Source organism: Dipodomys spectabilis, unplaced genomic scaffold (assembly GCF_019054845.1).
Source record: "Dipodomys spectabilis isolate Male_0828 unplaced genomic scaffold, ASM1905484v1 ptg000089l, whole genome shotgun sequence".
Taxonomy (NCBI): Eukaryota; Metazoa; Chordata; class Mammalia; order Rodentia; family Heteromyidae; genus Dipodomys; species Dipodomys spectabilis.
The window spans coordinates 11,198,322-11,216,990 of record NW_024870766.1 but is presented as its reverse complement, the minus strand read 5'-3'; the positions used below and the strand labels follow the sequence as shown (position 1 = coordinate 11,216,990).

Genomic DNA, 18,669 nt, shown 5'->3' with positions numbered 1-18,669 from the left:
CAAAAATCAAGAACTCTAATAACAATAGATGCTGGAAGGGATGTGGACAGAAGGGAACCTTACTGCATTGTTGGTGGGAGTGTAAACTTGTTCAACCACTTTGGAAAGCAGTATGGAGGTTCCTCAAAAGACTCCACATAGAGCTCCCCTATGACCCAGCAATCCCACCTCTGGGCATTTACCGGAATAACCACAAATAAGACCATACTAAAGCTACCAGCACAACTATGTTTATTGCAGCATTATTTACCATAGCTAAGATATGGAACCAACCCAGATGCCCCTCAGTAGATGAATGGATCAAGAAAATGTGGTGTATATACACAATGGAATTCTATGCCTCCATCAGAAAGAATGACATTGCCCCATTTGTTAGGAAATGGAAAGACTTGGAAAAAATTATATTAAGTGAAGTAAGCCAGGCCCAAAGAAACATAGGTCTCATGGTTTCCCTTATTTGCAATAACTAGTATATGTCTGAGACAAACAGAACCTGTCAGACAAGTTGATGTTAGATGAAATGAACCCCAAGATAAGGATTCAAATGTTTTTTTTTCTTTCTTGCGATTTTTTCCCACATATTTATGAGATGATTTCTTTGTTGCTTTGTATGTACTTCCCCCAGGGTATAAGCCCTGCTTTCACTGTAGTTGATGTTGATATAATGTGTGGAGGGGAAGGGAAAAAACAAACTGTTTAAATAGGGTTACTGGTAGACCCATTACAACAATGAGATGTACAAGATGTTATATTGAAAAATGAACTTTACAACCTTGGCGGGGTTGGGGGTGGGGGGAGTGGGGATGGTGGGGTGGGGGGAAGGTATTTGGCGGGGGGGGGGGAGGGGGGGGGGGTAAGGGGGTGGGGGTGGAGAGGGGGAGGAATGGGAAGGGGAAACAAAGGAAGAGGCAACAATGCTTGATAAGAAATGTACTCACTATCTTGCCCATGTAATTGTAACCCTTCTCTATAGTATTTTCACACTAATAATAATAAAAAAGAATACGGTATCTGTGTCATTTGGTTGTGAGAAAATGAACACCACAGTACAATCTGTGACATGCTCCTATTACAAAAACATCAATAGAGAAATAAATGAAAACTTTATCTCTGTATTAGAATTGCTTCTCTTTATGCTAGACTTTCTAACTATGATCAAATTACTGTGGACTAAAAAAATCTATGTTTTGAACCTCAGGCTTCTCCTCAGCCTCTTTCTATGATGCCCTTACTATTTCACAGCTCTGCTAATGAGGAGAATACTAATTATTTAGCTAATCCCTTTATTATAATAGAAGGTCACTTAGTTACAGAAGAAAATGGACTTCTTGAATGCTCTTTCTCAGTGCTTAATCAGATTTCTGGTTGCATGATTCAGAATCAAGTCGTTAAAATTTAAATAGCACTTTAATAAGAAGAAAGAAAGCTACTCTGCTAATATTAGAGCCACAAAAACCTTTTAATCAAGTTTTTTTAATGGCATTCGTATTTTTAGTTATTTTTTAAAAAATTAAAAACCCTAGAGTATAGAATGATTCATCCTGCATATTTGAAACTTACTGATTTATAAAACCACTAGTTGAAAAAAAATCATTCAAACAAAAGGTAAGACTGCTCCATGGCTATGATTCATATTCATATTTATGTCTGAATGAAATTGATAACTGAATAATGCCAGCAGGATAGTAGTGGGGGGAATTTTCAGGCTGCCTTCATCAAAACATAAGAGAGATCAAATCTTTCTAGGGATACTCATTTCGGGGGTTCTCAGAAATGCTCTTGAAAATTAGGCATGTTGGACTAAAAGGTAACTTAAAGAGAAACAAACCACCATCTTGCAAAATTTAGACTAATTGTTCAAAAGCCTGGCGTGGATGTCCAATATGCTAATAGTGAGGTGAACCTATTAAACACTTGGGAATTATTTAATTCTGATAAAGCCTAAATGTGGTGTAGCTTACGTTTGAGTAGCACATTAGTATTTTGGATTGCTGAAGAAAGTCCTCCTCCGTATTACTCTCATAATGGTACTTGAGGATTTAAAAAGAAGAGGGTGGAAGCATTTCCTAGTTCACAGACTTGTTGTAAATAGTGCCCCAAGAAGACCGGGTAAACCCAGGGAGGTGTGTTACCTCTGTGCAGACATAGAAACTGAACCTAACTCAATGACAGATCCATAATTTGTATTCGCTTTTCTTAGGATACATTTTTGTACATGGATGGTAGCTGAACTTTGATAAAAATTGATGTCTCTGCCTTGACTCTCCCTCCTCCATTCCATATCTCCAACCCTTTGTAGGTTTTATAGGTTTGTTCGTAGTAGTAGTAGTAGTAGTAGTAGTAGTAGTAGTAGTAGTTGTTTGTTTGTTTGTTTGTCTTTTGTGCTGTCCTGGGACTTGAACCCAGGGCTTGGACACTATCCATGAGCTTTTTGCTCAAGGCTAGTGCTATACTACTTGAACTACAGCTGCTTTTCTGGCATTTTGGTGGTAAATACAGATAAAAATTTCCTGCCTAGGCTGGCTTTGAGCAATGATGCTCAGATCTTAGCCTCCTGAGTAGCAATGATTACAGGCATGAGCCATCTGTGCCTAGCTAGGGTTATTTTTCAGAGAGAGTCTTGCCTTATATTTGGGCCATTCTGGACTGTAACACTCCTATTTGTGCTTCCCCTTGTTGCTGGTGTGAGAGGTACATGACATTATGCTCAGTCACTGGCTGAAAGAGTCTTGTGAACTTTAAAGCCGTCTTGTCAACTTTATATCAAGGTTGGTCTCCACCTCCCAATCTCCACCACCTAAGTAGCAAGGATATCACCCTTAACCATCACACTTGTTGTTTTTAACCACAAAATTGTACAACATTTTTGGAATTCTACTATTATAGAAGTTCAATGGATATTGCATTAAAATAATTTGGATTATGATTAATTTTCAAAACTACAGATTTAGTAGTTTGCTATAGTTAGTATGCTATTTAAAAACTGATGGGCTTAGAATAGCTCAATAAAGTAAAATTAATAGAATTGTGCCTCTTTTTGGAAAGTGCTCAGAAGTATACACTTTATATGCTTTGTTTAGATTCTAAATAATTTTACATTTTTTTGTAGTTTTTGTAGTTATAGTGAGAGGGGTTTTGTGCTTTTGTTATTTATTTTGTAATTACAATTACAATTATCTTGTAATTACAATTATTTTTCAGGAAAGAAGTCACTTACTCATATTAATCCTATAGTATTCTCACTAAAATATCTCAATTCCTCCAAAGTTATTCAGTTTTTAACGTGAAATTTTATTTATAAAATAATGATTACCTTGAGTATATTACAGGGTGTTAGGATAAAATTATCATATGCCTGAAAAATCTACAACACAGTTACATTTATTAAATTTCTTATTAATATATATTCTTTGAGAACTATAATTATGAAAAATACCAACATGAATCTCTATTGAAATCAACTATAGAATATTCAATGTGATGTGCTTAAGCTTGAGTCTAAAATGATTTTAAAAACTCATAAATTAAGATGATTAAAAAGTTAAGTCATAACCAGCTCTGGTGGCTTATGCCTGTAATTCTCGCTACTCTGGAGGTTGATATCTGAGGACCATAGTTGGAAGCCAAACTTGGCAAAAAAGTCCCTGTGAGACTTTTGTATCCAATTAACCATTCAAAAACCAGAAGTGGTAGAGCATTATCCAATTAACCACTCAAAAACCAGAAGTGCTAGAGCATTAGCCTTGAGCACCAAGATACTCAAGGGAACCACCCAGTCCGAGTTCAAGCCCAAAAACAGAATAAAAAAACAATCACAACACTCTATCATTTCTCTTATTCAAATCTATGTTTAATTTCTATACCTACAAAAAATGGAATCTGAAAATTATGTATGGGTTGGATGACCATGAAATTAAAATTAGTAACCAGTGAAATTCTGAAAAATGGACCTTTCTTTATACTTTCATTATGGCTTATCATTACACTATACTGAAACTTTAAATATATAAATAAATATAACTGTTAAATAGATACTGTTCCACCAAAAGAAAAAATAAAATCACATTTCATTTCGAGATTTAAAGGGGAAATCACCTTTGGGAAATTTGAACATTAGATTTCTTCTGAGAATGTAACAACACAGCTGCCTTTTACCAGACAAGCTTATTTCCTGACTGTAAGCCTTCAATTAAAGCATACTTTAATATTCATTAAACCCCAAAACCTAGAACACTCATCTAAATCTAGGATGTTCCTCCAAACTGCATGAAGAACATCGGCAATTATATAATTTTTCCAGATCTTGTTGACATTTCTGATTTCACTTCTGTCATTTACTCTTGTAGCTCCTAAAGCTGCATATGAATTTTAAAGGAGTACAGGCCACACGAGGTTACAATCTTCCTGATGATATTTCAGCAGAGGGAGATGCCAAGATTAAGAAAAATGAGACTAAATTAATAATTCAAGACAAAGCTTGTCTTTGAAAAAAATCATAACTTACCAAACAGAGCCTTATGATCTTAATACATATACTCAACTATTTCATTATTTATTTGAAACTATTTTTATTCTATTAAATTTATTCTCTGTGGATGTTTACAAACAGCTTATTTAAAATGGAGAGAAAAACACATGTACAGTCACTGTTCTTACAGTATATAAAAATGCATGTCCTATGTGAAAAATTAATATTCGTTAAAAATGTATATTCCAAATTGATTTATATGTTAGATTGCATGCCTGTTCTAGGATAAAACATATCAATGCTTTAATTATTAGTATGATATAAAAGATTACAAGAACAAAAATAATATGAAATGAAAGTTCTCCCATGAGGTAGCTTCCTACTGATGGAGAACGCTCATTACTGAAAATGAAACCATGGGTGAATGACCACAGAAAAACAAATCTCTTGAATACCAATACTAGATGAACAGGGAGCTCTTGTATTGTCATCTTTGGTTCAGTCACAATAGCTTTCCTTTCATTTTGACTTTCTATACACATCTTCTAAATAAATACATATTTTAAGCAAAATATTCCATAGAATAAATCTATGTGAAGAGTAATTACTGGCTTGGAATCTTTTGGGCATTTTTAGATTACTAGATTTCAGAAAAAAAAAAGGAGAAAATGCTCTGAAACCTCAGACAACAAAATAAACATAATTATAAAAGGCATTTACCAAATTAATAACATTCTAATTGGTAGCAAGTTTCTTCCATCCACTTACATTGGTCACAACAATCTAAGAAGACACATGAAGTATTAATGGAAAAAGTTTTGACTTCAAACTAACGTACAGACATTTCTTCAGTGTGAATGAATAGACAAATAAGAAATAATGAGATTATTATTATGTTGGCACGCCCAACATATAATAGAAAGATAGTATTCTTTTAAAATCTGAGAAGTGCATCTATGCAGCCTAGTGTTATCAGAAAAATTGTTACAATAGTTAAAAATAATTTAAAATGCAAAATAACAAATAACACAAAGATAACATTTAATGGTCAGTGTTAATATGTATACATAAAATATATCTGTATATATTTATATATAACAGAGATTGTATGTACTTACAGCCCTCATAGATGTCAGTGGGAATATGGACAGCTGCATGCTGATAGGATATCTGCCGGCCAAAATTTGCATCCTCAATGAAGACAGGTTTAATCCTCTGGCTGCCTGGCTCACTGTCATTTTTTTCAGGCTACAGAAAAAATGATAGATAATAAACAACTTTACAAGTTATGCGAACATAGAGTCACATCCATTAATAAATTTGCTAAAGGTACATTCTCAAAAATAGATCTATAGCAATATCTTAAAATATATTTCCATGGTAACATTGTAAGCACAAATTTTTTTCAGGTGCTAGCATTCACATTTTATCTTTATAATATTATTTGATTGTCAGTAATCTCCTGTTTTCTTCAGTGTTGGGGTTATTCTGCAATTATCTAGTTTTCTCACATAATACATACCAAACCTTTACAGAACAGAAGGGTCTTTGAATAGGAGCAATCTAAAATTATCCACATTATCCACTTGAAATTAACTCCACAATTGATGTTGCCCCATTGATGTTGGGCAGTCGAGAACAACTAATGGTATACATGATCACAAACAGTACCAATAAAAGGTGACTTTCCATGACGTTCTTCTACCTTGTTTGTGTTTTCTATGTATGTCAACAATAACAAAAAATCAACAACAACAAAAATGAAACTAAGCTATAGTGCCAAAGCCCCAAGTTCCAGCCCCAGTACCCGAAAAAAAATAAAATATATATATATATATATATTTCTTCATGTATCTTGTTGGTCATTCTTATTTCCTCCTTAGAGAAGTCTCTCTTTAAGTCTTTAGCCCACTTATTAATGGGGTCATTGGGTTTTTTTTTTTTTTTGAGGATTTATGTTTTTTTGGTGGGGTTAATTTTTTGAGCTCTAAGTATATTTTAGATATGAAGCCCTTGTCTGTTGTATTGTTAATGAAGATCTTCTCCCCCTCTGTGGGCTTTCTATTTATTTTCTTATCTATGTCCTTTGCCACAAAGAAGCTCTGAAGTTTAATCCAGTCCCATTTAACCAATGTTTCTTTGATTTGTTGTGTTTCTGGATCTTTATTGAGAAAGTTTCGACCTGTGACAAGGAGCCCTAGTATTTCCACTATTTGCTCCTGTAATATTTTCAGTGTATCTGATTTTACATTGAGAGTTTTGATCCATTTGGAGTTGATTCTGGTGTAGGTGATATATAAGGATCCAAAGCGTATAGCCATATGTGTAACCAATTCTGCCAGCACCATTTGTTGAAGTGGCTGTCTTTCTTCCATCCTAACTTTTTGGCTCCCTTAGGTAGCTCTAGGTATGTGGGTTCCTTTCTGGGTCTTCAATTCTATTCCATTGGCCCTCAGGCTTGTTTATGTGCCAGTACCAACCTGTTTTTGTAACTATGGCTTTAATGTTCAACATCTTTGGCCATAAAAGAAACATAAATCAAAACAACATTGGGATTCTACCTCAGCACAGTTAAAAGGCCATTATCAAGAAAACAAATAACACATGCCAACAGGGATGTGGCCAAAAAGGGATACTACTACACTGTTGGTGGGAATGTAAACTTGTTCAACCATTCTGGAAAGCAGTATGGAGGTTCTCCTCAAAAGGCTAAACACAGAGCTCCCCTATGACCCAGCAATTCCACTCTTGAGCATTTACCAAAATGAACACAAACAAGGCTACACTAAAGCTACCAGCACAGACTTGCTCATTGCAGTGTTATTTACCTGGCCAAGACATGGAATCACTCCAGATGTCCTTCAGTAGATGAATGGATCAAGAAAATATGGTATATATACACAATGGAATTCTATGCTTCCATCAGAAAGAATGACATTGCCCCATTTGTAAGGAAATGGAAAGACTTGGAAAATATCATATTAAATGAAGCAAGCCAGGCCCAAAGAAACATAAGCTGCCGGGTTTCTCATTTGTAATAATTAGTACATTTCTAAGATAGTTCTAGCAGAGGATCATAATAGTTCAATAGCTATATGTATATGACCTTATAAAATTATGCTAATCGAAATGAGCTACAAGATACAGGAATAAGAGTGTTTATTTTATTGTTTGGGGATTTTTCCCCCTTAGTGTACTTTATACAGTCATTTTTTTCCATTTTTTTCTTTTTTTTGTCGGTCGTGGAGCTTGAACTCTGGGCCTGGGCACTGCGCTCTACCACTTGAGCCACAGTGCCACTTCCAGTTTTCTGAATGGTTAACTCTAGATAAGAGTCTCACAGACGTTCTGCCAAGGCTGGCTTTGAACCGAAATCATCAGATCTCAGCTAGTAGTTCCTGAGTAGCTCGGATTATAGGTGTGAGCCATGAGCAGGCTTTCCTTTCATTTTTTTTTCTTTTTCCCACTTTCATTTAACCTGTTGTCATTTTTTTTAAAGTTTTGTACCCTTTGTATTGGATGTAAGTTTATCTGATTTGGGGATGGGAAGGAGAATCACAGAAATGGTGAGACAAAGGACAAAGGGGGAATCAATTCAACAGTAACACTCACAAGACACTATGTTGAAAATGAACTTTACAACTTGGGGTCAGGTCCAGGGGGAGAGGGAAAGTGGGAGAAAAAGAGGGAGAGGTAACACTGAAAAGAAATGTACTCATTGCCTTACTTATGTAGCTATAACTCCTCTGAATATCACCTTTACAATTAACAAAAAACAAAACAAGAAAATTTCCTAAAAGTCTACTTCATTCTGTTTAAACTACACTTTATTACAGGCACAAGTACTACAAGATCCCACTCAACACAGAATCCAAAAATATCTCATAAAAGCTTCAAGTAGATCGTAGTAGTTACTCTCCAGAGACTGGGAGAGTAATAGGGTAGGATGAAAAGGGATTGTCTAGTGGATACAACATTGCAGGTAGAAAGAAGTATCTTCTTACTGCTCACTAGGGTGACTGAGGTTAACAATAAAGCACATTTCAAAAGGATGTTAAAGGTCTTACTATAAGAAATGTTTGAAGAAAAAGGTAAGTTCAACCTGATTTAAACATAACATAAAATGAAGGCATATAGATACACGACTTGTACCCCATTATTATGCACACATTGATCTTTTTATGAAGCAGTTAATGACCAATTAAAACTTTCCAAAAGGAAAATGTTTGTTCATTGAGCATGATCCTGTCCATGTCTTGGACTCTCACATCAGATGTGAGGAATTAACAATGGTGATGTTGTTTCTGTTCTATAATTCCATGTCATGTAGTGCAAAAGTCATTTTTATGCTGTTTAAAGTTAAACACATGTTCAACTTCAGCTAAAAGTTTATTTTTCAATTTTGAAAACAAAATTTAAATCATATCTATTCCTTCACAGGCTTGCCCTTCCTCTAGAGGGTGGAATTGCACAGGTAAGGCCCTACAAGGACTCCTTGCTCCAAGTGGATCAGGACTGCATGGCATACTATTACCTTCTCTTCTAAGTACCAAGTGTGTGACAGTACACAAAGGTCCTACATGTACCTATTTATTTGCAAACTTTAAATGACAGTTTATAAAGCATCTAAGATACAACAAGCATATATGTGTGTGTGCTAGCTATTTATCTAGTTCATTATCTAGTATACAACAACATATATATGCATATATATATATATATATAGCAGGTACACACACATATCTGCCAGCTATAACAATTTAATTCAAATGCATTACAACCAACATAACACAGTCATTTATTTATATGCATCTAAAAAACCCCTCTGTTAAGTGTATGCAGCAATAATTAACATTCTCTCTATCGTGTACTTGAGGATTTTGTATTGAGAGTGTCAGAGCCCAGAAAATAAATGGTGCATACTCCAAGAAACTTTAGTTACAATGTAACTTGATTTCTTTGTTGCTTTGTATGCCCCTCCCCCATGGTACAACCCCTGTTTTCACTGTATTTGATGTTGGTATAATTTGTGGAGGGGAAAGGAAAAAACAAATGATTTAAATAGGGATTCAAGTGGACCCATTGCAACAATTTGATGTACAAATCCTTATGTCAAAAAACGAACTTTACAACTTTGGTGGGGGGTAAGGGGGCAGGGGCAGGGAGATGGGAAGGGATGGTAAGGGGAAACAAAGAAGGAGGCAACAATGCTTGATAAGAAATGTACTCATTATCTTCCCCATGTAATTGTAACCCCTCTGTACAGTATTTTCACACAAAAAAAAAGTAAAAAAAAATAAACCAAAGTAAGAAAACAAAGACTAAATTCTTTCTTTAGATTTTGAATTTTTTGAAATAATTATAATTGTTTTTTATCATTGTTTGATGCCTGATCCCTTCAGCAGATATAGAATGACATTTATTTCCATAAAATAAAAATCATAAATGACCGGGTTTTTAGAAAGACATTTAGATAGGATGAAGCATTAGAATTAATTTTCAAGTAGACAACACTCGGCTAAGAAAATAAATAGCAACATAAATATGCAAAAAAATTCAGCCAGAGAGCCAACTATCCCAGACAGTTCAGATTTTTAGCATGATCAATAAAACTAAATGCAGCCAATAAATCAAGTCAATTTAATGACATGAGGAATTTGGATTGAACTTGCTCCATTTGGATTTTAGTTAGAAACATAGATCTTGGAATTAGGTTAATAAGGGTTGGTAATGATCGGATTTCTTTTTGCTTACTTGGGGGAAATTGAGAAAACAGAGCAGCTGGCTGCCACAAGGCCAGCCTTCTGGGAAGTCTGCTTCCCTAACCGTCAGGGAACTGAGAATTTATCAAGCCAGATGTCTCAAAAAACCTAACTAAGAACCTAAACAAATTCCAAATCTAAGAAGTCCTTAATTGTGTATTTTCATAGATAATTATTTCATTAGTAGCTGTTTTCTTTTTTCTTTTTTTTGTAAAATTTAAATACATAAAACCTAAACTAACATCAAGAAAACTGCTGTATGTTGTGTTCATACCCTCTTCAAGTATTCTTGGAAGATTCAACTACAAATTTTGTGCATTGCCTTAAGTTATGCAAATACAATGATATAGTTCATAACAATACAATGTGAAATATATCAGCCTGTTCTCTTTCACTGTTGCTATGTAGACAAGAACACACCACATGATACAAGTATATCTCATTTCATGGCCAAGAATTGTTGATGTTTTATATGTGTCCATTAATTCAATCTTCACAGTAATTCCATGAGATTTGTGCTATTATCTCCTCCATTTTACAGTACAAATGAATGAAAAGCAGAGCTAATATAGCTGGGATTTATTGCAAACAACAGCAGTCCTTTGAACATTCTTTTATCTATCATGTACCACCGCCCAGTTTAGAACCACGTGAATAAAAACTGTGCACACTTGATTGTTTAGAAGAAAACAAGGAACTTATAGATACATTTTTAAATATCATAACTTTACATTAAAAAGTTTATGCAAATTACAGATGAAGATGGAAACATTTTCTCTTTTGTGACTACACTATTTTTCTAAGAAAATAAAAAAGAATGTTATGTTGAAATAGCATCTTTGCACTTTTTTTTTCCTTTTACTTTGGTTTAGTATTTGAACTCAGTACTGGCTAGGCAACCACTTGAGCCACATCTACCAGACTGTTCTTGCTCTCATTAGTTTTCTAGTAGTGTCTTGCTTTTATCCCACAGCCAGAATGCATATACTCATTCTATTCAAATTTACTGTTGTACTTAAGAATACAAATCTGAGTCATTATACTCCTCACCTGCTTACTTTAATGATGTAATCTGTTTGGAAAAGATACAGTAATCACCCTTCATTTTAGTGATACACAGAACAAGAATTTAATTTTGATGGAATCATACAATATGCCTAGGTTCAAATTTTATCTACAAATAATCATAAAACCTTAGCTTATGCACCTCAATTTGGAATTGAAAATTCTAATTCATACATTACTTGAAAACTGCACATGGAAGTGGCGCTATGGCTCAAGTGATAGAGCACTAGCCTTGAGCTGAAGGGCTCAGGGACAGCACCCAAGACCAGAGTTCAGGCCCATGACTGACAAAAAACAAACAAACAAAAAAAAAACTGCGTGTGTGTGTGTGTGTGTGTGTGTGTGTGTGTGTGTGTGTGTGTGTGTGTGTATCCTAACTGAGCTATTTATTTCCACATACAACTAGTTAGGGGCATGGAGGAAACTACATTGCCTGTTTCATGGTTGCTGTCACAGATGCGAACAGGTAAGTAAACTCTGTACAAAGACACTCTTAGGCTGGGAGCCAGTCCGACTACATGAGCAAAACAAGACAAAATACTATCTCAAAAAGCAAGTCATTTGGTAGGCGCTGGTGGTTTACGCCTATAATCCTAGTTACTCAAGAGACTGAGATCTAAGGCTCAAGATTCAAAGCCAGTCTGGGCAGGAAAGTCCTTGAGGCTCTGATCTCCAATGAAACCACCAGAAAACCGACAGTGGCACTGTGGCTCAAGTGGTAGAGCACTTGAAGAACTCAGCGCCAGTGCCCAGGCCCAGAGTTCAAGCTCCACAACCAAAAAACAAAAACAAAAACAAAAAGTCAATTCACTGGGTCTGGCTTAATATGAAGTAACCAGAACCAAAGAAACATAGCTCCCATGGTGTCCCTTATTTGCAATAATTAGTAAACATCCAGGATAATCTTGCAGATGAGCAGAATAGCTCAATAGCTATGTACATATGACCATATACGATGATGCTAAGCAAAATGAACTCCAAAACATGGACACAAGAGGTTTTTCTTCACTGTTGTTTTAATGTAATACGTGATTTTTTTTTTGTTTCTTTTGTATTCTCTTCTCCCTCTGGTATATCCTGTATTGTTACTTTATTTGATTTTGGTACTCTGGTATTGTATATATATTTATTTGAATTAGGGAAGGGAAGGGGAACAGAATGGTGGGACAAAGGACAAGGGAGAAAAATCCAACAGCAATATATACAAGACAATATGTTGGAAATGATCTGTACCACTTGGAGGGTTTGGGGTAAGGGAAAGTAGGAGAAAATTTAGGGAAGGGGTAATAAGAAATATACTCATTACCTTACTTATATAACTGAAATCCCTCTGTACATCACCTTGACATTAAAAAAAAAAACCTCAATTCAAATATAGCCCATAGTAGAAGCTAGCTGGTCATTTCTCTTCTTTGTTTCAATTGAAACTTTATGGTTTTTTGTATATTGTAAATATTGTAATTCTTCACGAAGTAGCATTTTCACACTCATATACACAAAATATTAAAATAACCTTATTCAATTACAGACCCATGTCTGCAATTCTGTGAAGCTGAGGTAGGGAAGACTATGATTCCAGGCTAGCATAGGCAAAAAATAAAAGTGAGTTCCCAGTTCAACAAAAAAAAAAGTATGGTCCGGTGGCACAAGCCTGCTACCTTTGCCACAGAAATAGGAGGATTGTTGTCCAGACTGGTCTGGGCAATAAAAATAATAATAAAAAAAACCTTTCTCAAAAATAGCTGATTAATAAAGGTTAGAACATCACTCAAGTCTAATAAGTGTGATGTCCTATGCATATTTAATGAAAATATAGCCTTACAAGAATCCTACAAGAAATATTTTAATGAATACATCATATAATATGAACAATCTGTAATGAATAAGATGTCTTAGGTCAAGTTAATAAATTCATAGAGATAAACTACATTGTACAAAATACTGCAGTTATAGCATTACACTATTAAAGCCAAGAATGTGTGGTAAGTTGCTTACAATATTAAGAAGTTGATTAGAAATGAAGAAAGCAGTGTTTGCACATTAACTTTTTGTTTTTGCAAGTCCTGGAGCTTAAACTCTGGGACTGGGCTTGTACCTGAGCTTCTTTTGCTCAAGGCTAGTGCACTATCTCTTGAGCCACAGAACCATTCCAGCTTTTCTGAGTACTTTATTGGAGATAAGAGTCTCATGGACTTTTGCTGCCTGGTTAGCTTTGAATCATGAACCTCAGCTCTCAGCCTCCTGAGTAGTTAGGATTACAAGCAAGAGTGGCTGGTATCTGACTGGAACTATCTTTTAAGGAATACTTAAAATATTAAAAATATTTGGCATTTGGTTAGAAAAATTACAGAATACCATAGTCAGTTAGCTACAGGAGTAAATACATGACCATTAAGTAGGACAGGTTAATGAAAAACAGTAAAGATTATCTTATTCCCAGTAAGGCCTTACATGCTTCCAGGAAAATGGTGAGTCAACAAAGATAAAATTTAGTTATATTTTCTCTCTCTTTAGTTTCAAGAGGAAAGATTTAAACACCATACCAAATTATGTAATTGCATATATTTTAACAAATTATATAGTTCTATAGGGATATTAACTGTATCCCTCATTTTTACTAAATCCAGCTGTCAGTATTTATTTCTTAGCCACAGGTGACTACAAATAGCATTGATGTAAGTGATGTAAGTAGAGAAACACAGATATTACAAAATGCCCTTGAAGAATTATCTTAAGCCAAAGTCCTTGAAAAGCTTTCTGTTGGGCCCCCACCAAGATAACTCAAGTAGAATAAATGGTACTTGTTACATTCTAGGAATTTGGTTACATTTAAATACTGTTTTCCCTATGCATCATCATACATATATGGGAAGTACTTGTTTTCACCACATATCATGGACAAAATGAATACTTAAAATAAATGGCTCTTAATACAGAAATGTGAAGTTCGTAATACACAGCATAATACAGATAGAACAGTGAGAATCCCTAGATTATAAATTTAATGGTGATTCCCACATGGAATGAACTCATGGCCTTCTTTCTGTGACTTCCTTTTATGATAAAATCTATTTCTTCAAACCAAGCTACTTATATTGTATACTCCACACACTCCCTTCTCAAAGATGCACACCTTCCTGTAAATGTGAGAGGTTGAGGAATTCCATCCTATACTATCTTACAGAAGTTTAATTATATTTGTTGTTGTTGTTGTTACTGCTGTTATATAGACTTGTGAAGCAAGCTAGGAGTAAAATAACAGAGAATATAGGCATCTTAGAAGCCAGAAAATGTGTCACAAGGAAGAAAGTCAAACTTAGTTTACTTTTTTTTTCTGTTTTGTTTTTTGTTTGTTTGATTTCGTTTTTATTTCTTGGTTGATTTTTGTTTTGTTTTGGTGTGTGTGTGTGTGTGTGTGTGTGTGTGTGTGTGTGTGTGTGTGTGTGTGTGTGTGTGTGTGTTTTAATGCCAAGACTAAGGCTTGAACTCAGGGCCTGAGCACATTCACTTAGCTTTTTTTGCTCAAGGCTGGCACTTTACAATTTGAGTCACAGTGCCATTTCCAACTTTTCCTTAGTAGTTTATTGGAGAAACAGTCTCATGGACTTTGATTGCTGTCTTAGAACCATTATCCTTATATCCCAGCCTCCTGAGTACCTGGGAATACAGGCCTGATCCACTGGTACCTAATCCACATTTGTTTTTAACATAGTTTAAGCATAACAAGTTGTACTTGGACTTGAATCTGGCTTTAACATTTGTAAGTACATTCACACTTGCTAGGAAAATTTCAGCTACTTATTTTAAAATTCTATTCATCAGTTAACCATAAAGCTCTAAGTAACCAAAGAAGATTTCCTAGAGATCATCTCTTAGATATTTTTGAGGAAATTTTCTTCCTTTTTTGGGACTATTTCCCAAGTTCACTCAATATCACTGATGACTGATGCATGTTATGAAGTCTGTTTTTCATTTCATATTTGTGTAAGATGAAACTTCATCTTTCAAAAGGAAATAAAGTATTGGTGGGAGATTACAGTTTGTAGGCACTAAACTGTTATATCAGCTACTAAAGGTATACAGAGCTATCCTCTGGGAATTGCGTGTGTGTGCACGTGTTTGAACTAAGACCTTAAATCATTGCTTAGCTTTTTTTGTTCATGACTCACACTCTACCATTTGAGTTAAGCCTCCAGTTCCTCCTCTGGGAATTAATAGTCTAAGAAGAGATCCCAAGGCAATGATTTCTAAGACTGGTTGAGACTCAGAGAAAAAGCTATAATTTCATTACTAAACATTCTTTTTTTTTTTTTTTTGTCGGTTGTAGGGCTTGAACTCTGGGCTTAGGCGCTGTCCCTGTGCTCTTCAGCTCCAGGCGAGCACTCTACCGCTGGAGCCACAGCACCACTTCCACATTACGAAACATTCTATCTGCTTAGGAAAATTTGTAGCAAGTTTCTGTAGGGTTTAAGGACCAAAGTCAAAAACAAAAAAAAATGACAATCATGACAATGGAAAATACATGCATATTATATATTATTGTTACAATCTTGGACCAAGAAAAGTGTCTAAAATAGCTTTCTAAGCAATAAGCAAACATGACATTCAAATAAAAGTGTTCTATTTCACCTAAAATGTTCTTTATTACTTTACAGAAAAATATAAATTTGCCATACTGATATCATAGCTAGATAACATTTGGAGGACAAAATTTCATAAAAAGCCTTTGTTACAACTTTACAAATAATGCTCAATAAATGTAATTAATATATCCAAAAAGATTGATGATATTTTGGAATATGTTTTAAATGTAATATTTCAAAATACAATTATTCATTAAAAATAAATAAATTTTAATGGTGAAAGTAAACACCTCTCCAAAATGCTATTTATTCTGACACCAATTAATACACTACCTTGTATTAGCTGATAGTTTTTTCTTAATTAGTTTCCTACATCATAAAATGACACAATATTCTTTCCAATGTGACAGATATCACCAACAAACCATCTATGTCTTTGACAAAATATAACAGTCTTAGCTCTTCATCTATGAAAAGAAAAAAATAAAACTATTTTTACAGTGTCATTTTCAGCATTGACAATTATGTGAAATGGTGAACAAATATCCTGGAAATTTTAGTGTTCAATTAGATGTGGTATTCATTATATGGCATAACCTATAAGTTGGGGGATTTGAACAAAATATATTACTGTTTTTAAAATTTGCTTTGAGTGGCACTATGTTTTGAATTCAGGGTCTCATACTTGCTAGAAAGTTGCTCAACCACTTTAAAAAACTATACCTTAGTACTTTTTTGTTTTTGCAGTGACAGTCCACACACTTGAACTCAGTGTCTCAGTGTTGTCTTTGAGCTATTGTGCTCAAGGTTAGCATTCTGCCACTTGAGCCAAGTCTAGCTTTTTGGTAGCTAACTGGAAATAAGACTCTCAAAAGACAAAGTCTACTGACGCAGACTTTGAGCAGAAATTCTTAGCTCTCAACCTACTGAATAGCTAGGATTATAGGCGTGAGCCACTTGCACCCAGCACCCTTTATTGATTTATTTTTTTTTAAATAAGTTTTTTATTGTAAAAAAACTATAGAGGGGTTACAGTTACATGAGCAAGGTAATGAGTACATTTCTTATCAAACATTTTTACTTCCTCCTTTGTTTTTTAGATAGAGTTTTTCCCAGGGTAGGTCTTTTGACAAGGATAATTTCACCTCCGCTTCCCTGTATCTGGGATTACAGACGTGTACCATCAAAGCCAACCTTTCTTCTTGCAGTTTGAGTCCTCAAAGTGCAATCCTGCTTTTCTCCACCACCCCAATAGTTGGGACTACAGCACTGAGCTATCAAGATTGGCTTATTTATCATTTTGGTTTGGTTTTGTAAATCGTGAAGACCAGCACAATTTGATTAATTTTTTAACATTCCTCTTAAGTGTAATAAAATTCTATACAATTCCCTACAGGAATACTTTCATTCAGATAAAAAAATTTCTGGATGATATTTTTTGTCATATTCATTTGCTTACTGACCAATATATCACAAGATCCTATATAAATACTTGCAGAGTAGTAGTACTTCAACAAATATAATTTTGGATAAACAATTGAATCAATATTTTTGTCTACTGAAAATAAAATATGATGTTAAGCCTTATTGATAGCTTTTATTGTTATAGTTTTGAAATGTTTACATTGTAAATAAATACCTTCTCAATGTCTAGCCAAAAGTAGAAATAGAATTAGTGACAATAATCCACATTCTTAAATAATTTGAAAATGTGTATTAGTAATATTCATTTTTTTAAAAGTCCTGTGTATGGGTTTGAGATATTGTTCCTTGATAGAGCACTTGCTTACTATATACAGGTCTTTGGGTTCTTTCTGGTGTATGCATATTATTAACACTTTCTGAAGGTCTCATTCACACCATAGTTAAAATGAACAGTTGCGCAGTTCAACTAAGCAGACATGTGGATGTATAGATTGTAAGAGGTGATCTGGAAAAGCAATTCAGACTTGTTTTTCTTCTATTCCTGGTGCTTGAAATCAGGGCCTGTGGTGCTGTTCCTGAACTTGTTATGCTCAAGGGTTCCATTCTGCCATTTGAATAGCTCTACTTCAGCTTTTTGGTACTTAATTGATTATAAGAGTCTCAAGGACTTTCCTGACCAGGCTGTTTCTGAACAATGATCCTCAGATCTCAGCCTCCTGAGTACCTAAGACTACAGGTACAAGCCAAAGGCACCCAGCTAAGAAAATTTCTTAAATCACACAGGGACTAAAATCTATCATTATAGTGCTGTGTCTGCATCAAAATTTGTTTATGCTATCAAATACTTTCTTTAAAACTACATCCACTGTTTAATTTGTGCTGTAAAAATAATAAATTATTATAACCAAGATTATATTTATTTTAATACTCACATCAAGATCATCCTTAGCATTATAGTAGACAACTTCATTACTCTAAAAGAAAAAAAAAGAACACTTTATTGATTAGGGCATAAACTAGATAAAAAACAAAGCATTATATATATATATATATATATATACATACATACATATATACATACATACATAACACATACACACACAGTAGATATGTTTAACTAATAGACCCTTTATTTCATTCCCTTCACAGTATATCCCACAAAAATGTATAAGCATAGGCCCATGTTAAGGGTTTATTCATGGAATTAGAATAGCATATTTTGCATTGGGAAAAAGATCTCAATATGAGATTGAGAGACATTTATCAAGAAAAAAATTAAGTGCAGTGTTTACACGTTAAGTTCATCACTGACATACATATATAGAAAGATCATGAATATATTAAATAATCCACATGATGACATGAA

General features: G+C 34.4%; 1 protein-coding gene across 1 annotated transcript in view; it reads right to left on the bottom strand.

The window, feature by feature from the left end:
- The window catches only part of Cacna2d1 (calcium voltage-gated channel auxiliary subunit alpha2delta 1), a 270,236-nt gene that overhangs the window by 112,341 nt on the left and 139,226 nt on the right, over positions 1–18,669 (bottom strand). Inside the window, exons 3-4 of the mRNA XM_042684525.1 lie at positions 18,236–18,277; positions 5,587–5,716 (exon numbers count right to left, since the gene is read on the bottom strand). Coding sequence (XP_042540459.1) covers positions 5,587–5,716; positions 18,236–18,277 — 172 coding nt within the window. The remainder of the gene's footprint in view (positions 1–5,586; positions 5,717–18,235; positions 18,278–18,669) is intronic.